Genomic DNA, 24,709 nt, shown 5'->3' with positions numbered 1-24,709 from the left:
CCCTCCGAAATAGCCTTTCAGAAAAGTCCCATCTAACACTATGAAGGGTCTGCACCCTGCTTTAAATCCCTGCTTGCAAGCAGCCAAACATACATACAAGTTCCTAAATCTAGGCAACCCTTCCTGCTGTAGAGTTGTCCCCATGTTGGCTCTTGACCCAGGATTAGCCTTGATGACCTCATTCAGATAGTCTCTAAGTCTCAGGTATTGATCCTTTTCCGTTCCTTCAATAACATCTTTGGCCTTATCCATAGCCCTGTACATCATCCTCTCGTTAACTGAGATGTCATACTCCACCTTAAACCACTCCTGTGCCTCCCTTTGTAACATGTTAGGATGGATTCTGAGTTTAGGCACAAGCTCTTCAGCAACCCAGGCACAACTCACTGACTTACTCTTGTTGCTTCTCGGACAAGTATGCTCATCCACAAATGTTTTAATCTGAAACGAGGCTGGATAGTTGGTCCTAGAACAGTAACACAACCAAGGGCAGTTGGGGTCATAACAAATCACCCTGCACCTCTTCCTCTCATTCATAAGATAGAAAACCTGCCTCCCAATCTGTATGTTGTACTTTTGAACCGCTGCTTTAAAGTGTTCCATGGTCTCAAACTCCATGTTCAGCTCCAGAGTAATTTTTCCAAAGGGTGTGTTCGGGTTATGTTGAGGAAAAACAGGTTCATCTTCATCATCAGATCCAGGAGGGCTATACAGTTCATCAGATTCATATTGGTACATCTCAGGTCCCATCTCTCCATCTGCTCTGTTTGGGTTAGGCACCTCTACCCTTGGTGCTTCATCATCCTTTCCAGGTACAATCCTCTGCCCAGATGGTTGAGGCCTAAGATGATTTCTCCTTGAATTTGTCCTATCCTTTCTTTGTGTTTCTGTATCTGTTAATACATCAGCTGATACTTGTCAGCCATCATGCAATATTTATCAAAAAATGCTGTAACAAAAAAAAACTTAATATGTTTACCTGCTGCATTTTCTGTAGCTGTTTCCTCTGCCCTCAACTCATCCACCACTGGTTCTTCAAGGTTAACACCTTCATTGGCTACATGTGCATCATAATCATTGGATTAAAAAAACCAACACTTATCCAAAAATACTATAACAAAAAAGAAGTAATATTTTTACCTCCTGCATTCTGAGTAGCTGCTTCTTCTGCCCTCAACTCATCTACCAATGGTTCTTCATTGTTAGCACCTTCAATGGCAACATGTTCATCATCATCTCTTCTCTCATGTGTTTATTCATTTACTGTTTCAGCTTCTAGAGGATCACCCTGGTGCTGTACAGATTCAGCAGCTCTCCTTTCTTGTGATAAACCACTGGGTGGTGGTCTTGGATGCCTCTTTCTCACCCTCTTAACAACATTTTCTAGAGCTGCAGGTTGCTCAGTCTCTTTATCCCCATTCCCATGATTCACATCTTCATTCATAACACCACCCTCTCCGGCCTCCGACTCGTTAACATCAACACCCTTCTCAGTCACAACTTCATTCAAAGTCTCCTTCACAACAACTGTTAAAGCCTTACTCAACTGATTAACCTCGCCAGTTTCCTCACTCACGACTTCAGTTTCCCTCTCATCACCAGGTGGATTGACCTCAACCACACTCTCACTGCTACTAGAAGACACCACATTGTCATCAATGATTTCAGGGTTGGCATCAATAGGGTGATCAAAGTAGAGATGGACAGTGTTGTCGTTTTTAATTGCACTCTCACACATCCTCATCACTTCAGCATCTGTCCTCAGTACTCTAAGACCCTGACCTAATTCGAAACCAGGTTCTAGCCAATATGCCTCATTATATCCAGGATAACCCAGGTCTAAAAACAATCCCTCAACAAAAAACAAATTACATGTCTCCACATTCACCCTGTGTATCTCAGTGACTAAACCCCTTCGTATATCACATTCCCATCTCTAACCTTTTTCAAGCAACCCATGTGATGATACACAAATGTAACTAAACGATCCATCTAAGAAATAATAGAGAGAAGATACAATGAATAAACAGCATGTCACCAGCAAACGCAAAAAACCAGAACTTAAACAAAGAACATGAAGCAGAACGTACCTCTTCGTAGGGTTGCTCCTTGCGAATAGTGGTGATCCCACGATGCCACTTCAGAATCGTTAAGCTTGATTCGACAATGGCTCTCGCCTTGTATCCTTCTTCTTCGCGCTAAGCTTCGAGAGCAACGTCTCTCCCTCTCTACGTGACCTTTGATTTTCGCTAGTGACACACTAACCACAGTAACTCAGTAACTAGTAACTTGGTATATGCAAATTGGGTTTTAGGGCAAAATTAATTTAGGGCAAAACTAATGTTCAAATTAGGTTTAGTTTATTTTCCAAGTAGGATAACCATAATTAAAATTAGAAATTCCATCTAATATAACACTAACCTAGTCAGCAAAAACCGGCCACCACGTAAGCATCGTACTCACCGGAGCTATGTTCCGGCAAGCTCTTGGACACGCTTGGCAAAATTTTAAATCATTCAGGTACCTTTTTGTCAATAACAATAGTTGGGTACTAAAATGTCAGCGTTTGAATCTTTCGGGTACCGAATTGATCATTACCTCTAAAAAAAATTTAGACATATGACAAAATTTAATTGTTCCCTTAAAAAGTCTTGTTTAGAGAGACTTGAGGTGAATAATAAATTTTGATAATCTACTAACATTTTTTGATTTAAAAAAAGGATCCAAGTATCCAACAAATTTCTCCTCCAATGCTAAAAGCAAGTTTCTCTTACTTGCATGTCAGAACTCAGAACAGGAACTCCAATGCTCTCAAGTCTCAATGTCTTCCCCATACACCCAACGGGCCCCAAAGTGCTGTACTTGGATATCACGATCACCGGAAATGACATTTGGAAGCAATTGTCTTGGTAGTCTTGGAATAACAGACTACTAAAACAGTCACGGCGGCAGAGAATAAAATATAGCTGAGAATGTTCAGCCTCCTTCACCGTAATTAAACTGTTGTTCCCGAGGAACTCTCTACCGTTGAAGGTGTTGAGCCTAGTTTGATTTTGGGTTACACTATGATGACAAACATTCAATTGGGTTGAAAGCCCAATAGTGTTTAATGTGTGCTTTATTGTGGCAGACCCAAGTATACTAGTTTATGCTACATCAGCCCATCACAGCAAATAGAAAAACAACTCACATTGTTCCTTAATGCAGTAAACAAGTCCAACAATTCCTCATAGCACCGTTCAGCAAACATTAAATAATTATGTATATATTTGCTAAAAGCAATATGAGGACAGCTGTATTCATGCAAGGACAAGTGTGGCTCTGCAAAAGCAAGCAAGGACACAAAGGGCATACACAATAACCCAAGGACATCAGCAAAGCACTGCTATGAATCGTGGTTATGCAAAAACACAAACTTGCATATAGCAGCAGCAAGGAAATGGAGCAGAATGGAAAAGAGAAACATGCCAAGGAAGAAAGAAACACCAAGGACAGCAGAGGTAGTGGTGAAGCTCCTCGGACAGCAGGGGAGGTGGAGCAAAATGAAGAAAGGACTGCATGCCATCAAGGACCACTCCAACGGGCAGCAAGGAAAAGCAAAAGAGGATGAAGCTACAATGAAGCCTAGCTGAAGATATATAACATGCCTCACTTCAACATTTCAAGACAAGGAAGAGAGCACACACATTTCAGAGCACCATCTCTAACATAGAGCAGGAATCTCTTTCTTCTACTCAAGCTTAATTCTGATTTTTGTTATGGCTGTCTTGCGTTATTTTTTGTTTTGAAAAGGCAATTATGTGAGGATCAAAAGCCAAGAGAGAAAAGGCAAGAGTGATGCAAAATAGCCACTGCTTGTTTTTCTGATGTAATTTGGGTTTATGAACTAGGATTAGTTCTCCTTGCCAAGTTGGGTTAGCACTTGGTGAGAATTGAATCTGTGGAGATTCCCCTTCCAAGTTGGGATAGCACTTTGGGGTTGCTAAGCTTTGGAGAAGAAAGCTTAGGGGTAGATACTAGTTGGATTAGGAATTAATTCAATAGTATTGGTGTATATAATCTGAGAATTATAGTGGAAATTCCACCATGGTTTGAGGTGGAGACTGGACGTAGGATTCATGGCTCTGAGAATCCGAACCAGGATACATGCTGGCCTCTTTCTCCTCTTCTCTGCTCCTTTAATGTTCTGCGTATGAGACTATTTCAAATAATCTCCTGCAACTCGAGTAACAGCAAAAACAGAGTTTGAAACTTAAAGTTTTAAGCTAACTTGATTCAACCCCCCCTTCTCAAGTTCAACTAGAACCATCAATTGGTATCCAGAGCAAGGTCTCAAGAAGGCAAGCTTCACAGCTTGGAGTAAAGATCCATGGCTAACAACATGAATCCCAATATCGTGGCTTTCACTCTCACTGAAGGGCAGTCCAATAATAGACCTCCCTACTTTAATGGCAGCAACTACTCTTACTGGAAAGAGAGAATGAGAATCTTCGTGCAGTCAATCGACTACAACATCTGGAAGATCATCCTCAATGGTCCAGATGTTCCTACCAAACAGAATGCAGATGGAGAAATTGTGGCAAAGGAGGACAACGAATGGACAGATGAAGAAAAGAAGAAGGTTAAACTTAATGCCAAAGCAATCAACCTGATGCACTGTTCAATCAGTTTTGAAGAATTCAGAAAAGTGTCAAGGTGTAAAACGGCGAAAGAAATCTGGGATAAGCTCAGACTCACTCATGAAGGCACCAAGCAAGTGAGGGAAACCAGAATCGACATGTTAATGAAGGAGTATGAAATGTTCAGTATGAAGGAAGATGAGAGCATTGATCAAATGTTCGAAAGGTTCTCAATAATCATCAACAATCTGGACGCCATGGGAAGAAGCTACTCTGAAGAAACCTTAGTAAGAAAGATTCTGAGGAGTCTTACTAAGAAATGGGAAGTGAAAAGCACAGCTATCTCTGAAAGGAATGATTTGATCAAAATCACCTATGATGAGTTGAGAGGCAAGCTGCTGGCTTATGAAACCACTCACATGTCTCAAGACAAGGATGACAAAAAGAAAAGTATAGCACTAAAATCAAGAATGACAGCCCAAGGAGAAGAATCTGATGACAGTTTCTCAGATGAAGAAATGGTGCTCTTTGCAAGAAAAATGAGAAGACTACTAAGATACAAAAACAAAGGCAAAGGAAGCTCTTCATCCAAAGATGTCAAGAAAGATCAAGTCAAGTTCACATGCCATCACTGCAAGGAACCGGGTCACTTCAAGTCAGATTGCCCTCAACTTAAGAAAGGCGAAAAATTCAAGAAAGACAAAAAGAAGGTGATGATGGCAACATGGGAGGACTTGGAGAACGACACCAGCTCAGAAAGCTCAGATCAAGAAGCTCAACTATGCCTGATGGCAGATCATGATGATGAAGATGAGGTAGATCTCTCTGACTTATCTATTGATGAACTGCACTACATTATCAAAGACATTTCTGTGAACTCTAAGAAACTCTTAGATAAGTATGCTAAATGTAAGAAAGAAAATGAGGCTTTGAGGACAGAAAATGATCTTCTTTTGAAAAAGGTTAAGGCAAATGAAAATAATAATGAAAAGTTTTTTAAAGAAGAAAACATTGCCTTGCGAACTGAATTAGAAAAATTCAAACTCAAGCATGAAGTTACTGCCTCCACTGATTTAATTTCTGAAAACAAAAAGCTGAATGAACAAATAAAAAGTTTGAATGAAGACTTAGCAAAGTTTGTTCAAGGTTCCCAAAATCTGAACAAACTGCTTGCTTGTCAAAGGTTTGGGTCTGAAAAATCTGGACTTGGTTTCATAGAGGAAAATAAATCAGTTTTCAAACCAAACTTTCAAAAATCTGAATCTTCCTCTTCCAAGTTTTTCAAACCAAAAGGATTCAGCAAACCCCAGAAATCCGTGGGCAAAAATCAATGCTACAAGTGCAATAGAAATGGTCATGATCCTCCTCAATGTTTCATCTTTCTTAGGTCTTTTGGTAATGATAGTAAGTTATATAAAGTTGTTCATGATTTTAATGCTCTTGGGCAACCAAGAAGATTTCACATCAAAGGATCCAAATGGATTTGAATACCTAAGGTTAGTTGAAGAACATGCAGGTTTGCCTTGCATCCAAGAAGAAAATGGACATGTGGTATCTTGATAGTGGATGTTCAAGGCATATGACCGAAAGGGATACTTTCTTCATTAAACTCAACAAGTATAATGGAGGATTTGTCACTTTTGGAGATAATAGTAAAGGTAAAATAATTGCCATTGGTAAGGTTGGCAAAGATTTTTCAACTTGCATTGATAGTGTCTTCTTAGTTGATGGGTTAAAGCATAATCTATTGAGCATAAGTCAATTGTGTGACCTTGGGTATGCTGTAACCTTTAGGAAATCTGATTGTAAAGTCATAAACGAGAAAACAGGGGCTGTTTTATTTGTTGCCAAAAGAAGTGACAATGTTTATGGTATCACTCTAGATGATCTAAAAGTTCAAAATATAACTTGTTTCTCTTCAATGGAATCTGAAAAATGGATGTGGCATAAGAGGTTAGGACATGCTAGCATGTTCCAAATCTCTAAGCTTGTAAAAAGAGGCTTAGTTAGGGGTCTTCCTAATATAAAATTTGATAAGGACATCATTTGTGATGCTTGTCAAATGGGTAAACAAATTAAAACCTCTTTCAAACCCAAGGAAGATGTCTCTACTAAGAAACCATTGGAGTTATTACATCTTGATTTGTTTGGACCAACTAGGACTCAAAGTCTTGGAGGAAAGAGTTATGGCATGGTAATTGTGGATGACTATACTAGATTTGGCTGGGTGTTCTTTCTTGCTCATAAACATGAGGCTTTTTCAATTTTTGAGAAATTCAGCAAAAAGGTTCAAAATAAAAAAGGTTTAAAAATTGTTTCAATTAGAAGTGACCATGGTAAAGAATTTGAAAATCAATTTTTTGAATCTTTTTGTGATGAACAAGGCATATCACATAACTTCTCTTGTCCAAGAACACCTCAACAAAATGGTGTTGTGGAAAGAAGAAATAGAAGTTTACAAGAAATGGCTAGAGCTATGTTATGTGAATATGAAATCCCCAAGTTCTTATGGGCTGAAGCTGTGAATACAGCTTGCTATGTTCTAAATAGAACCATCATTAGGAAGTTTTTGAAGAAAACCCCATATGAACTTTGGAAAGGGCATCCTCCCAATCTTAGTTATTTTCATGTGTTTGGCTGCAAGTGTTTCATTCTGAATATCAAAGAAAATTTGGGAAAATTTGATCCTAAAACTCATGAAGGGATTTTTCTTGGTTATTCCACAAATAGCAAGGCCTATAGAGTTTATAACAAGAACTCCAAAACTGTTGAGGAAACCATGCATGTCACTTTCTGTGAGACTAACATTGTTCCTAGTGTTTGCATAGATGATAGTCCAGGTTTTGAAGCTGAACTACCCAAGAATGATGAGCCAGTTCAACAAAATTCAAGTTCTCATGAAGCTGCACCTGCTAGCAACGAAAATTCCAATTCTGCAGGAGAAAATTTGGAATTATCTCCTGTTGCTGCAGAAAATACTGATGCAGAGGCTATTGTTGATCAAGAGGAACCTGAATCCTCAAACCAGTCAAAAAGACCAAGAGAATGGAGGTTCCTGAAAAACTATCCTGAAGAGTTCATAATAGGAAATCCATCTACTGGCAGGACTACCCGTTCATCTTTGAAAAGAGCCAAATCCAACAACATTGCTTTCTTATCAAAGATTGAACCACAAAACATCCAAGAAGCTCTCGCTGATCCTTCATGGGTGCTAGCTATGAAGGAAGAATTGCTGCAATTTGAGAAGAACCAGGTCTGGTCATTAGTGCCTTATCCAAATGGAAAGAAAGTCACTGGCACTAAATGGATTTTCAGAAACAAACTGGGTGAAGATGGATTCATAGTCCGAAACAAAGCTAGATTGGTTGCTCAAGGATATGATCAAGAGGAAGGGATTGATTTCGATGAATCCTTTGCACCTGTAGCTCGAATGGAAGCCATCAGATTGCTCCTTGCATATGCAGCTTATTGTGGCTTCAAGTTGTTCCAAATGGACGTAAAGTGTGCTTTCCTCAATGGCATAATAGATAGAGAGGTTTATGTTGCTCAACCACCTGGGTTTAAAAACAAAACTTTTCCTAACCATGTTTTCAAACTAGCTAAAGCCTTATATGGTTTAAGACAAGCTCCTAGAGCTTGGTATGAGAGGCTTAGCTCATTTTTATTGAAAATAACTTTCAAAGAGGAGCCACTGACACCACTTTATTTATTAGAAATTATCATGATCATTTTATTCTTGTGCAAGTTTATGTTGATGATATCATATTTGGTTCGGCTAATGAGGATTTGTGTGCAGATTTTGTTAAGCTTATGACCAATGAGTTTGATATGAGCATGATGGGAGAACTCAATTTCTTCCTAGGCTTGCAAATCAAGCAAACTGCAGGGGGCATATTCATCCATCAAGAAAAATATGCAAAGGAACTTGTCAAGAAGTTTGGGCTGGACTGTGCTAAGCCTATGGGAACCCCCATGCATCCTAACATCAAGCTTGATAAAGATGAACATGGTAGAGATGTTGATGAGACACGCTATAGAGGGATGATTGGATCTTTGATGTATCTGACCTCCTCAAGGCCTGATATCATCCAAAGTGTTGGAGTTTGCTCAAGGTTTCAATCAAAGCCTAAGGAGTCCCACCTTTCAGCTGTCAAGAGGATCATTCGATATGTACTTGGTACCACTAATTATGGTTTATGGTTTCCTAAGACTGATTCATTTCAATTAGTGGGTTTCTGTGATGCAGATTTTGCTGGTGATAGGATTGATAGAAGAAGCACAAGTAGCATGTGCTGTTTTCTTGGGAAATCCCTCATTGTTTGGTCTAGCAAAAAGCAAGCTACGGTAGCACTTTCAACAGCCGAAGCTGAGTATATTGCAGCCTCCTCTTGTTGTTCTCAATTATTATGGCTGAAAACTCAACTAGCTGACTATAAATTGAATGTCTCAAATATTCCATTGTTTTGTGACAACATGAGTGCTATCAATATTTCTAAAAACCCGGTTTTGCACTCAAGAACTAAGAACATTGAAGTTCGTTTTCATTCTATAAGAGAACATGTGCAAAATAGAAATTTAGATATTCAGTTTGTTAATTCTGAGGGTCAGCTAGCTGATATATTCACCAAACCATTGATAGAGGAGAGGTTCTGCAAGTTAAGAACTGAACTAGGCATTCTAACTTCATCTCTGTTTTCTTAATGTTTCTGATAATGAGATCTTTTGTGTTTTGTCTCATAAATCGCGGTGAGATTTTTTTGGCAGATGATGAGTAACCTTCATTGGATCACTATGAAGTCTACTGGATTCAAACCTGATCATAATGAATGATGAACTTCAAGTGCTGGAGCAGTTTACGACATATGGGCTTTCCTTACTAAATCCCTTTGAGCCCATTTCAATGTTGCTTTTTCATTTATTTTGAAAATAAGTTTTTTCTCCTTTTGGGCCTCTTTTAAAATTTGTTTTCAATTCCAATTTTTTTGCTTTTATCTGCAACGTACAAAAGTTACAGCTGTTGCTTTCTATACGTTTTCAAAGTTGGGATTTTTATCTTTTCAAGGTGCAACCTTTACACTTCTCTAAGTTTATAATAACTTCCCACTGCATGCATCCATTCACACCACACTCTCCACTCTCCACTCTTTCATCTTCTCCGAACCAGTGCTTCTATAAATATGGCTCGAAAGAAGAGAGTTGCTCACAGAGGCTCCCACAGTGGCACCCACCGTTCTGATCACTCACACTCTTCTCCCTCTCATTCCCCCACTCATTCCTCACCATCTCCACCACCAAACCCTTCTCCTGACATGGCCCGCACTAAGACCACTGCTCGCCGCCCTGGTATTGCTCCTCACCCTACACCTCCTCCTCCTCCACCAAACATCTCTCAGCCTAGTTCTTCCAAACCCAGCTCTTCCAGAGGAAAAAGGCCTCTTCACGAAGACGAAGAGGCTCGCCCCACTCAGAATCGCCATACTCGCGGTACAGTCATTGCCTTTGACCTCTGTCCTGTTGCTGAACCTAGACTCTCAAATCCTATTGCTTACAAGTCATTTTATGCTGATTTTCCTGATGAGTCCTTTGATCGTCGTCGTTTTCAATCTCTCATGAACTATCTGTTTTTCTGCAAAGATGTTTACAAGTGTAAACTCTGTCCCTCGAAGCTTGTCAATCTTGACAAACTCCGTAGGAAAGGCCTGAACTTTACCCCATTGTTTGCATATCAAGGGTGGACATCCATACTGTCCATCAAAGAGAGAATTTACCCTGATTTGGTAAAACAGTTCTATAGCAACATGTCCTACAAAAAAGGGAGAATCGCCTCTTTTGTTAAAGGCAAAGTGATCATTCTTGACAAATATCACCTAGGCAAAGCCCTAGATTACCAGGACCGAGGCCCTGATGTCTACACCTCTGGTAAGTGGGACGAAACACTCAATGTTTCATACCTTGATGCCCTAAGCACTGTCTGCATCAATATCCCTCTCTTAGAAGGTAACACTCCAACTCATAAGTCTCTTGGTCCAATCCGTGCCCAGCTGCATAGGATTGTAAACCATGTCATCTTGCCTCAGAGCGGCTCTTTTCAACGCGTCTCATTCTGTGACACACTGGTCTTGTATGCATTGCTTTCAAAAATTCCTATCTCTTTTGCTTATTTACTTGTAAGGCATATGTATGCTTGTGTCAGTACCAAAAATGCGTTACCATATGGCATGCTTCTTACAAAATTTTTTCAATATTACAATGTTGATTTTGGGGCTGAAATTGCCGAAGATTGTAACTCATATATTAAAGGGGGTGGTGCAGTAAAGAAAACAGCTCCCAAGCGTCGCCAAACTGATGACAGCACTGATGTTCCCTCTGTTGATGAGGATCCTCTGATTCCCCCTTCCACATCCACTACAATCAAGGTCATGACCCGCATTCTGAAGAATGTGCTTGAAGAATTTATCAATCTGACTGACCTTCTTCTCCATCATGGTGCTGAGCGCAAAAGGAATCAAGTTTTGGAGGAGAATGCTCTTAAGAAGACCAAAGGAAGGATTCGCATTCTGAGGGACTTTGTGGAGGATGTTGAGGTTGGCCTCACTACATCTGACAATGAGGGGGAGGATGATGGAACCTCTGATGAATCCAACTCTGATGCCTAGCTCTTGTTATCTCATATGCGAATATGACTTGTTTTCGTTTTGCTCTTGTTTATTTTACTTTCTTTTGGATGACTGTAACAGACTTAAACCACTCTGCTACTTGGACTATATGCACTAGCCACCAACAAATTTTGTGCAGGTTTTTTTTCCTTTCCTCCCTTGATGACAAAAGGGGGAGAAAAGAAAAGGAATGTTAGTTTTGGCTTAGGGATTAATAGTAATAGTTAAGAACAATGTTTTGTGGTGCTATGACTTATCCTGTGTTGTGCTTAGTGTTAATTGCTCTGTGCTTTCATTACTGTGATATATTGTTTGGAAATATTGGTCTTGGCTGTTTTTAAGTTTTGTTCAGAAAAAGATGTAAGCCATGATCAAGGAGGAGTAATGCTAGCATTCAGGGGGAGCAACTCACAATCCGAATGTCATCAAAGGGAAGTGTTCTTAACTCATTTAAATTTGTTTTTAATTTCCCTATTTTATCATGTTTGTCATCAAGGGGGAGATTGTTGAGCCTAGTTTGATTTTGGGTTACACTATGATGACAAACATTCAATTGGGTTGAAAGCCCAATAGTGTTTAATGTGTGCTTTATTGTGGCAGGCCCAAGTATACTAGTTTATGCTACATCAGCCCATCACAGCAAATAGAAAAACAGCTCACATTGTTCCTTAATGCAGTAAACAAGTCCAACAATTCCTCATAGCACCGTTCAGCAAACATTAAATAATTATGTATATATTTGCTAAAAGCAATATGAGGACAGCTGTATTCATGCAAGGACAAGTGTGGCTCTGCAAAAGCAAGCAAGGACACAAAGGGCATACACAATAACCCAAGGACATCAGCAAAGCACTACTATGAATCGTGGTTATGCAAAAACACAAACTTGCATATAGCAGCAGCAAGGAAATGGAGCAGAATGGAAAAGAGGAACATGCCAAGGAAGAAAGAAACACCAAGGACAGCAGAGGTAGTGGTGAAGCTCCTTGGACAGCAGGGGAGGTGGAGCAAAATGAAGAAAGGACTGCATGCCATCAAGGACCACTCCAACGGGCAGCAAGGAAAAGCAAAAGAGGATGAAGCTACAATGAAGCCTAGCTGAAGATATATAACATGCCTCACTTCAACATTTCAAGACAAGGAAGAGAGCACACACATTTCAGAGCACCATCTCTAACATAGAGCAGGAATCTCTTTCTTCTACTCAAGCTTAATTCTGATTTTTGTTATGGCTGTCTTGCGTTATTTTTTGTTTTGAAAAAGGCAATTATGTGAGGATCAAAAGCCAAGAGAGAAAAGGCAAGAGTGATGCAAAATAGCCACTGCTTGTTTTTCTGATGTAATTTGGGTTTATGAACTAGGATTAGTTCCCCTTGCCAAGTTGGGTTAGCACTTGGTGAGAATTGAATCTGTGGAGATTCCCCTTCCAAGTTGGGATAGCACTTTGGGGTTGCTAAGCTTTGGAGAAGAAAGCTTAGGGGTAGATACTAGTTGGATTAGGAATTAATTCAATAGTATTGGTGTATATAATCTGAGAATTATAGTGGAAATTCCACCATGGTTTGTGGTGGAGACTGGACGTAGGATTCATGGCTCTGAGAATCCGAACCAGGATACATGCTGGCCTCTTTCTCCTCTTCTCTGCTCCTTTAATGTTCTGCGTATGAGACTATTTCAAATAATCTCCTGCAACTCGAATAACAGCAAAAACAGAGTTTGAAACTTAAAGTTTTAAGCTAACTTGATTCAACCCCCTTCTCAAGTTCAACTAGAACCATCAGAAGGTCAGCGAAGGATGTGCGGGAAATGACGAAGTCCAATTGCCGCGAAACCGGAAACAGAGACCAAGTGCGATGGCATTTCCTTCGTAACGTGGGGATGGGACTAATACGCTGTTATCTTCTCCCCGACGATCAAACCATGGCGGTATTTCCTCCCCTGACGTCAGAATTTGCATTTGCAGGACGTCATCACCATCTCCCCTCTCTGATGCTGCTTCTGCTGCAAAGACACAACACGCCTTTAATATAGATAAGCAACTGGATGGATGCAGTGATCCACAATCCCGTGCGTGTAACTCTCTCAGACTTGGTGGAAGCTCTGGCAGAACCTCCAGATTATGGCAGTTATCTAGCTTCAGACGTCTTAGCTTGGGATGATTATATATACTAATTGGAACCCTAGCAAATTTGTTATAAGATAGATCCAAATCCGTCAATGACTCTAACTCGCCAATATCGAAAGTGGTCAAGTCTCTAGATTTGGGAAAGCATTGGAATAATTGCAGGGTGGTCAAACGGGTTTGACTCTTGAGAGAAAGCAAAAGTTCAATGAGATTTGGACAATCATCAGAAACAGAATCATTCAAGCAGGCAGGGGATTGGCATCCCCATAACCTCAACGTGGTTAGGCCACCTAAAGTTCCAAGTGATGATAAGGAGCCACAAGCGCTGCATGACTTGCATCCAGGATTTGTGCGCAGAGGCATACATGTAGCTTTGAAAGTACAATGTTTCCTGCATATAGTTAAGTGCAACTCAGAGAGACTCTTTAACCATCCAGTGCTCGTGGTCGTGGGTAGCCCTTCTATGGGTGTATCACACAAAGAAAGACATGCTAACTTTGTCATGCATTCTCCAAATTCTGGGAGTTTCTTCAAATTCACGCATTGGCTAAGATCAAGTTCGCGGAGGGAACTCATCTCCAATTTACCAACTGCAAGAGTTCTAAGCTTTGGGCATTCTCTTAAATTCAATTCAACAAGGCTCTTGTGGACTGCCAGGGATGAATGAATATCATTCAGCTCACAACAACTTGAAAGATGAAGTTTTTCCAGATTGGGAGCCCCAGAAAGATCTGGCGTTTGCTTCAGCTGCTTGCACTCTGACAGATCTAAGTGTTTTAGCAATCACAAAAATTGCTGGCCCCTAGCATTGCTCCAAAAAAAACGATAGCTAGCGTTAATATATTTTTGTCGCAAATGTTAATCCAATAAAATTTGATAAAGCACTTTTGAAAAGGTTCACCTTTTTGCCATGCCACACGTGTTTAATTTTGCTGGACAAATCAATTTCAACAAGTTCATAGTGTTCATCTTCCTTAAGGGGCAAACTTTCCATTGGACATTCTGTCCAGCGAAGAACTTCTAAGGAAGTAGGAATATTGGTGATTATGTGAGCTGTGACACCATCTAAAATGAGCAACTTCAGCTTGCACATATTTGATGAGAAAACTAAACTTCTCCCGCGCACATCAAGTCCGTCCCCACAAAACTTTATGAAGATACTCTCTGTTTCTTTAACTCCCTACGAAGAAAGACAACCAGAGGAAATGCAATCTTGTTATTAATTATCAGAAAATTATGAAAATAGTTAATTAAAATTTGTTCATTTAAGTTTATCAAAAATTTATGTGCACACAAAAAACTAGTAATTCAATAAACCATTATGTATATGTATATGAATGTATGTGTGTTTTTAGCTCATTTTCTATGTTTTACATTTTAATATGTACTTTACGGATGATTGATTTAATGGTAATTTTTAGTATATACTTAATATAGTTATAATTTAATATAATTATTTTATTTTTATTCTTTTTAATTAGTCATTTTTATTTATTATATTTTTTTGGTCTTTTTAAGCTATATTTCAATACTTTAATGCAAGACTAACACTATCAAATGTAATATAAATGCGTACATAATATTTTCATAACTAAAAAAATATTTAATTTTTTAATTTTATTTTTCATAATACATTTTTGACATTATTATTATTATTATTATTATTATTATTATTATTATTATTATTATTATTATTATTATTATTATTATTATTATTATTATTATTATTATTATTATTATTATTATTATTATTATTATTATAAACTATAAATTGTTAAAATATTAAATAAAGTGATATATATATATATATATATATATATATATATATATATATATATATATATAAATGACAAAGATAAGATATAATCAATGAACACAATTAGACAAAAACAAATAAAAATTATAAAAGCATACATTTTAGTGTTTTAAGAAATTTATGTTCTAATACATAATGAGCCAATTGTTTAGCAAAATAAGAAATAGAATTTTGATTATAAAAATAATTGTGCAAAATATTAAGAAAAATGAAAGAGAAAAAGAAAAAGAGTAAGAGGTATATAAAATTAAATGAGAGAAGATAAAAAAATGTGTAAAGTGTTTTTAATTTATATAGTAAATAATTAAATATGAGTAAACTTGAGTCTAAGAAGAGAATGAATTTGGTGGCCATAATTTGAGAATAAGTGAACTAGAGCATGAAGCATCATAATTCACACGTCTCAACATTTTTTGGAAAAATTGGCACGTACCTTGTTCTGTTTGAGTACACGATTGATATGATTGGCAGACCACAACCTGCTAAGCTGGCTACCATCATTTGGAGACTGGTTTACAATGTCTCTACCCATTTCTTGTAGCAAGTCATGCATCTCCAACTTATCAGATACTATAGTAACCAAAGATCTTTCAATCAAAACTTTAATATCAGCCTCTGGATTATAGCCACGACAAGTTACTAATAAATCAGTAACTCTCTTTTTACGCTCTCCCTTAAAGAAGCAGGCAATGTCTAAAAAAATTTCTTTTGTACAGAATCTAAGCCATCATAGCTTATTTTTAGATTATTTTTATACCTTTTTCCAATATCTAGATCTAGACCATTTTTTAGTTTTTCCAACTCACTACGCCAATAACCGATGTCTCTGCTTCCATTAAAATGTTTACCCAATACCTTAAGTGCTAATGGTAGACAACCGGAATGCTCAACAATTTCTTGGGATATTTCCAAATAACCTTCATTAGGTTGGTCCTGATTAAAGGAATTTAAACAAAAGAAACGAAGGGCTTCTTCTTGGACTAAAGTTTGAACCTCATAAGTTGCATGCACTGCATGCCTTTTAAGTAGGTGCATATCTCTAGTTGTAATTATTACTCTACTTCCAAGACCAAACCAACCTCGCTTTCCAGCCAAATTATCCAATTGGCTTATATCACTTGCGTCGTCAAGAACAAGGAGAACTTTCTTTTTGCATAAAGCGTTTTTTATTACTTCTCTCCCCTGATTCTCATTATCTAACTTACACTTAATGTGACATTGAGCAAGAAGGTCCATTTGTACTTGGACTACTAATCCCTTTTTCTTGCAGTTCTCTCTAATAATTTCAAGAAAACAACAAACTTTGAATTCGTTATCTTCCATAGATTTATAGACTGCATGGGCGATAGTTGTCTTACCAATGCCACCCATGCCCCATATGCCTATAAAACGGACATCATTCACCCTAATATCTGCAAGTTTAATCACTTCCTCCACCTTTGAAGCAATCCCAACAAGTTTTTCATCAGAGGGTGGCAATTTTGGGAAGAGCTTTGTATGTATGTGTTGGGCAATGCTTTCGACGATCGTCGCCTCATCTTGCCTATATAGGAAAGAATGCTTTTTAAAAAATAGTGCTTTGTATGTATGTGCTCTAAGTCCCGTTGTTAGGGAAAAGATGAGATAGAAAAGATGAGAAACAGAGAAAGTGATAAATATTTTAGCTTATTATGCCGGGTAAAGTTGTTTCTTCAATTATTTTTGTTTAATAGTAGTAAAGAAATGCTATTTATTCAATAATTGCTCAGTCTTTAATTAATTTTTAAATCTAAAAAATTACTTATATTAATTTTTATATATTCATTTTTCAATTTTTTATAAAACTAACCTCAAATTCAAATGAAATTTGATCTTCCTTTCTAAAATCTTTCTCATTCACCGAACCTCTATCTCAAAATTAATTATATGAATTGGGTTGCTAATTAATGTCTGATATCATCAATATATTATTATTATTATTTAACCACACCCTATTAAAAACAAATGTTAGAATAAAAAAATATAGAGTTTAAAGATTAAGCTTTAGAATTTAGAGATTATAGATTATGATTTAGTGTTTAGACTTTGGAATTTAGAATTTAGAATTTTGGATTTAGAATTTAGAATTTTAAGTTTAGCATTTTGGATTTAGAGATTAAAATTTAAATTTCGTTTTAAATTTAAATGTATTTTTAGTTGATTTTGTATGATAAATATAGAAGATAAAAAAAATGAGACATTAAATTTTAAAATGTGTTTTTTATTTAATGATCATTAGCTGAATAAAAGCTAAGTTTCATTAATTAGTTTACTTATATTGATATTAATATGCCAATATTTCTTAAACATTTCTCATTAAATAAAATTTTTTGTTAATTAGACAATTTTATTTTATTCTTTTATTTTTATTTTGTATAAATGGTTGAGATTTAAAAAATTAACCTAATAATTAATAACATTTTTCTAAATTTTCAGATTAATTACTTATATTACAAAAAAAATACAAAAAGAATAATATACTATTTTATTTTCTAATAGCAGGTCATTTCTTAAAGGCCTACATTACCTATTTTACCTAAATTAGCATTCAGTTTACATAATAAAAATATTTTTATTTTATGAGATTTTTTATGTTATTTTAAAATATTTGACCCAATTATATTAGATTTTTATTTATCCAAAACTATATTTAAAATTTAAAAATTCCATAAAAGGCAAAAGAAAAGAAATTTCTCACAAAAAAATATTTTATCATTATAAAATAAAATTATTCAAAAGAGTTATATTTAACTTTATTTTTCCTGATACATAACAGTAATTCAATCATTCTAAAATATGTAGTGCTAGGGAGCCAATGACCTAAGTGTACCATGTGTACAATGAGCTAAATCTTTGGTCCATGAATAAAATGAACATTAACCATCCGGATACCAAGGATAATAAACATCTTATGTCATAAAGTCACTTATCCCAAAAATTTAACCTAATTTTGGGGTTCACCAAGGATCAAACTCTTAACCTTTCAAATCTAGAACTCTAATACCATATCTGAAACCACTCATCCTAAAAGCGTAACCTGACAAGACAATGTAACACTAATGGTCATATCTCTAATACTTCCTAAACCTCTATTGTACACATTGTACGCTTAGGCCATTAGCTTCCTATACTTTCTGTTCTAAAATATTTGGCTAATTATTAAACAAAACTTTATTTTTCACTAAATTTTCTTTCTAAATTATTCTCATATGATATATGATGTGTGTTTTATCCACATAATTTGCAACAGAAAACGAAATTAGTGATGAGTTTGGCTTAACTGATTGTTGGAGTCCCATCCAGCGTAACTGGCAACTTGTATTAAGGCTTCTCTCCATCGCTTGACCTTTTCACTGTCTCCTCCAAATTTCCCTTCATGATTCCTGAATGCATCCTCAAAGGTTTCTATTTGGTGCCTCACATCAGAAGGGTCCACACCATAGAACATTGGTATCAAATTCATCAACACTTCAGGCCCAAGGCACACAAAATTCCAACAATAGGCAAGACCAAATAGAATGATCAATTTTTGTCTTTTTCTCTCTATTCTATTTGTAAATTCTGTCTTTTGTCTTTTTCTTTCTTTATACCTTCTTAATGTTTCTAGAATTTAGATGACCTTTTCTTTTCTGTTAGAAATAGGAATCTTCTATCATGATACGGAAAGATTTGGTTTGTTATGAGAGTTGTCCATGTATATATATTGTCTCCCTAAAATCATTCAATTCAAGAAAATATATACATTTTCTTCAGCCTTCTTTATCTTTTTCATTGCTCTGCATTTCTATTATGGTATCAGAGCTTCTTTAAAGAAGCTCTGCTGATACCCAATGGCCAAGACCACTAACCCAAACACACCACACTCTTCTTCTTCTTCTTCTTCTAGCTCTACAAATACAAATGCAGAAGCTATTTCTTCTTCCTCCACAGACACATCCAACCCTTTTTACATACATCCTAGTGAGAGTCCCACTTCTGTTCTGGTAACACCACTGCTCACTGCCAACAATTACCACTCATGGAGTCGTGCTTTCTCCATGGCCGTCATCATGAAGAATAAGCATGGATTCCTCACAGGAACCATCCCCATGCCCTCTCCTGAGGATCCCACCTTTCCTGCCTGGGAAAGATGTAACAGTCTCGTTCTATCATGGTTGTTCCATTCTCTTTCCCCTTCCATCACTCAAAGCGTCATATACTTCTCAACCGCCTCCACTGTATGGGAAGACCTACGAGAACGTTTTTCACAGATTGATTTGTTGCGAATCGCAGAACTACAAGAAGAAGTATACGGACTCAAGCAAGAAAATCAATCAGTGACAGATTTCTTTACCTCTCTGAAAACCCTCTGGGAAGAGCTGGAGAATGCTAGACCCCTACCTCCGTGTAGCTGTCCAGCTAAGAAGCATCGAAATCAAGATTTTGTAATTCGTTTTTTGAAAGGGCTGGATGAAAGATACGCTGTTGTTCGCTCACAAGTTTTGATGCTCGACCCTCTGCCTCCAATTACTCGAGTCTTCGCAATGGTGATCCAGCAGGAGCGAAATCTTCAAATCGCTTCTGGAATCCTAGATGATCAACGCCTACTCGCTGCTGCTGTCAATACTCGCCGTCCTGCACCAGGGCGAGGCCGCGGCGGTTACTCCCAAGGGCGTGGTGTTGGCTCTAACAAGCAGTGTACCTTTTGCGGCCGGGTGGGGCACACTGTCGATGTGTGCTATGGAAAGCATGGGTATCCACCCAGTCACCCGCGATACCCCGGTCATCCACGCCTCCCAGACCGAGCAGCTTCCTCCAGCAGTAGCGCCGCCATGACCGTGACATCTTCCTCTCATTCACATGCCCAGTTGCAAGGAAATAGGGCAGTAACGGGTAGCACTCCAGAACCTCTTTTGGGCCTTACTCCACAGCAACATAACACTCTGATGGCTTACTTGAAGCAGGCCGAGGCCCATGTGCCAGAGACTAAAGATGATAAGGGTTCCTCCTCCTCCCAATCTGGGCTTCTTCCCAGTCCACGTACACATATCCTTTGTTCTGCAAAAACCTTTTCTATTTTAAACAAAGATTTTTCAAAAACTTTTAGTGATACTTGGATCATAGATTCTGGTGCTAGTGATCATATTTGCTCTAATTTATCTTTTTTTGTCTCATACACAAAAATAAAACCTATTCTTGTTCACATGCCCAACGGTTCAAATGCTACTGCACATTACAGAGGAATAGTTAAATTTTCATCTTCTTTGACTATTATTCATGCATTATATTTACCTCAATTTCATTTTAATCTTATCTCAGTGTCTAAGCTCACTTCTACATTACCTTGTGAACTTATTTTCTCTCAATTTTATTGTCTCATACAGGAATCGAGCAAATCGAGGATGATTGGTTTGGGTGAATTAAGAGATGGGTTGTATGTGTTAGACAAGAAGTCTACTACAAATTCATCAAACGACATCCATCCCACACATATTGCTTCAATCCACACCTCCAACCTATGGCATTTTAGATTAGGACATCTTTCTGGACACCGTCTTAGCATTTACATAAACAATATCCTTTTATTTCCTTGAATCATGAAAATGAAGCATGTGATGTATGCCATTTCTCAAAGCAAAAGAAACCTTCTTTTTCCATTATTTATAATCGTGCTCATGCTCCTTTTGATCTATTGCATCTTGACATATGGGGACCTTTTAGACAAAATTCAATCCACAACCACAAATATTTTCTAACTATTGTGGATGATTTTAGTCGATTCACTTGGATTATTTTACTAAAATCCAAGAATGAGGTTTCTCAACATGTCATCAATTTTGTTGCTCATGTTGAAACACAATTTGACTCTAAAGTTAAAACAATTCGTTCAGACAATGGCCCGGAATTTTTAATCCCAAATTTTTACTTGTCAAAGGGGATTCTTCATCAACGAAGTTGTGTTGAGACTCCCCAACAAAATGGGCGTGTCGAACGTAAACATCAACATATATTAAATGTAGCAAGAGCCTTAATGTTTCAATCTAATTTGCCCCTTAATTTTTGGTCTTATGCTATAAACCATGCAGTTTATTTAATAAATAGAGTTCCCTCTTCTATTCTTGATTTTAAAACTCCTTTTGAAACTTTGCTTAACAAAGCATTTAACTACAATGATCTCAAAGTTTTTGGTTGTCTTTGTTTTGTTTCACCCCTTCTCAACCATCGTTCCAAATTTGATCAAAGGGCTCACAAAGCCATTTTTCTTGGTTATCAAATAGGTACAAAGGGATTCATTGTTTATCTTTTGGATCAAAAGAAATTTATGGTGTCCAGAAATGTTGTGTTTTATGAGCAAACTTTTCCCTTTTCTATAAATCACAAACAAAGACAAATACTCAGCCCAACACCACCAGCTGAAAACACCCCATTCCTAAACACTACACAAAATGAGATAGGCCCACATAAAATTCCAACAATACCCTCCTTACCTATTGGGCCACAACCCTTGACCCATGATCCAATCACTCCCCCCTTATCTCTCTCAGACTCCACAACGTGCCCTAACTACCCTCCTTATGTTCAATCCCCAGCAGCCATTACTGACCCCTCCACTGTGCCCTCAACCCTTCTCCAAGACCACCATACACAACCTACCAATTCCACACCTACTCCTTTACCGTCCTCCCCTACCACTCCAAACTCATCAACATCGACCGATACCCCATCTTCTACCTCACCCAAGACCACCGCCCCTCCCATGCCACCACTGCGACAAAGTTCCCGTGCCACCAGGCCACCCATACACCTTCAAGACTACGTATGCAACGCCTCTCTTCATTCATCCACGTCAACACCCTCAAGAACTCGATATCCAATTTCTTCTGTCCTCTCTCTCTCAAATTTCTCAGCCAGTTACAAAAGCTTATTATCATCTTTATACTCTGACCATGAACCTCGGTCTTTTCAAGAAGCAAATCAATCCCCTCAGTGGCGTGCCGCCATGAAAGAGGAACTTGTTGCTTTGGATTTGAACCAAACATGGTCTCTGGTGGATTGCCCTCCACGAGTGAAACCCATAGGCTGCAAATGGGTTTTCAAAATTAAAAGGCATCCAGATGGGTCCATTGAGCGTTACAAAGCACGGTTAGTAGCAAAAGGATTTACGCAGACAGAGGGCATAGATTTTCTGGAGACCTTTTCCCCAGTGGTGAAACCTACCACTATTAGACTGGTCTTAGCCATTGCTTCCATCCGAAAGTGGCCAATCCATCAGCTCGACGTCAATAACGCTTTTCTTCATGGCGATCTTACTAAAGTTGTGTATATGGATCCACCTCCCGGCCTCACTCTCAGTAATCCAAGGATCTGCTGTCGTCTTCACAAATCCTTATATGGACTGAAACAATCGAGCCGAATGTGGTATGACAAGCTTTCTGTACTCTTGATGTCTTGTGGGTATCAGCAGACTGTCTTTGATTATAGCCTTTTTGTTAAATTTTTGGGCAATAAAATTTCTATTCTATTGGTCTATGTTGATGACATTGTCATCACTGGCAGTTCAGTTTCTGAATTAGCAGCTATCAAGCGTACTTTGGATGCACATTTCAAAATTAAGGATCTTGGTACCTTGAAGTACTTTCTTGGTATTGAGGTAGCCCATTCCTCAAAAGGAATTTCCCTCTCACAACATAAATATTGCATTGACGTGTTATCTGACTCTGGATTGCTAGGTGCAAAACCTGTTAGTTCTCCTATGGACATCACAACTAAATTGTTTCAAGATGACATCCCTCTTCTTCCTGATCCTTTGGTGTATCGCCGATTAGTTGGACGCCTCATATATCTCACTACTACAAGACCAGATATCACCTATGCAACCCAGCAATTAAGTCAATTCATGACTTCTCCAACTCAGATGCATTACACAGCTGCAATTCGAGTGCTCAAATATTTGAAGAACAATCCCGGTCGAGGCTTATTCTATCCTAGAGACTCTGACTTCCAAATTTTTGGATTCAGTGATTCTGACTGGGCCGGCTGTCCCGACACTAGACGCTCCTTAACTGGATATTGCTTCTTCTTAGGAAAATCTTTGGTTTCTTGGAAAACAAAGAAGCAGACAACAGTGGCTCGATCCTCCACCGAAGCTGAGTATCGCGCCCTTGCAAACACCACCTGTGAGCTTCTATGGATTCTGAACTTATTGCAATTTCTTCACATATCTTGCGATCGTCCACCTGTATTATTCTGTGATAACCAGAGTGCCCTCTACATTGCGGCAAATCCTGTTTTCCATGAGCGAACGAAGCACCTTGAAGTTGATTGCCACCTTGTCCGGCAAAAAGCCCAAGCCGGCATCATGAAACTGCTTCCAGTCCCATCCTCAGATCAGCTAGCCGATATGTTTACAAAAGCTCTCCCAAAGCATCCTTTTCATGCCAATCTTTTCAAGCTGGGGATTTTAGACATCTACCATCCTCCAGCTTGCGGGAGCATATCAAATTCATCAACACTTCAGGCCCAAGGCACACAAAATTCCAACAATAGGCAAGACCAAATAGAATGATCAATTTTTGTCTTTTTCTCTCTATTCTATTTGTAAATTCTGTCTTTTGTCTTTTTCTTTCTTTATACCTTCTTAATGTTTCTAGAATTTAGATGACCTTTTCTTTTCTGTTAGAAATAAGAATCTTCTATCATGATACGGAAAGATTTGGTTTGTTATGAGAGTTGTCCATGTATATATATTGTCTCCCTAAAATCATTCAATTCAAGAAAATATACACATTTTCTTCAGCCTTCTTTATCTTTTTCATTGCTCTGCATTTCTATTAATTGGCACAATCTGTAGCCCCAGATTGTTCTTGCACTCAACAATCTTTTGGAGTTCATCCAAGCACCAAGCAGAGGAAGCATAGTTTGGTGACAGAACGACGACCGCAAACATTGACTCTTCAATTGCTGTGAGAAGTTCATCTGAAATGGCCTCGCCTTGGGGAAGGTTTTTGTCATCTTTATAGATTGTGATTCCCTTTCTGTCCAGTGCGGCATATAAATGGCTAGTGATGAATCCTGTCTTCTCCTCTGAAACTCGAGAACACGTGATTTGTGCATGATCTTGGTGGAGGAGGAGTAGAAGAAGAAGAGGCTTCACTTACAACAGCGGATGACATACGTACCGTCATCAATGCAAGCTTCAAAACTGTATAACTGGATATTTAATTTGTATGTGCGGCAAAGTTGTGGTTGAGGAGGTAGAGGGAAGCGAATGAAAGATGCTCAGAAGAGAGTACGAAAACACAAAAGCTTTAGAAGGGATATGAGTAATGAAGATCCATCATATGTAGTGCGTGTATATATATATATATATGCACGTGTATGCCTTCACTACAGGAAATTAATGGACTGAGAAATCATTGTTTTCACCTTTTAAGGTTGAGTATTGGACAACGACCTTGTCAACAGACCCGGTCATATGAATGACCTTGTCTGATCT

General features: G+C 38.0%; 1 protein-coding gene across 1 annotated transcript; it reads right to left on the bottom strand.

Moving 5' to 3' along the window:
* Positions 1-13,052: 13,052 nt before the first annotated feature.
* Positions 13,053-18,682, bottom strand: LOC112743209 (TMV resistance protein N-like). Its single transcript, XM_025792416.1, has 5 exons — positions 18,516-18,682; positions 16,072-16,759; positions 15,650-15,889; positions 14,388-14,580; positions 13,053-14,050 (listed from the first exon to the last, which is right to left on the bottom strand). The coding sequence occupies exons 1-5, from the start codon at positions 18,680-18,682 to the stop codon at positions 13,053-13,055; spliced, it is 2,286 nt and encodes a 761-aa protein (XP_025648201.1).
* Between the last annotated feature and the right edge of the window lie 6,027 nt (positions 18,683-24,709).

The sequence above is a fragment of the Arachis hypogaea genome, chromosome 14 (assembly GCF_003086295.3).
Source record: "Arachis hypogaea cultivar Tifrunner chromosome 14, arahy.Tifrunner.gnm2.J5K5, whole genome shotgun sequence".
In the NCBI taxonomy this organism is placed as follows: domain Eukaryota; kingdom Viridiplantae; phylum Streptophyta; class Magnoliopsida; order Fabales; family Fabaceae; genus Arachis; species Arachis hypogaea.
Note: the sequence above shows the minus strand (reverse complement) of the source record. Positions and strands in the feature narration are given on the sequence as shown.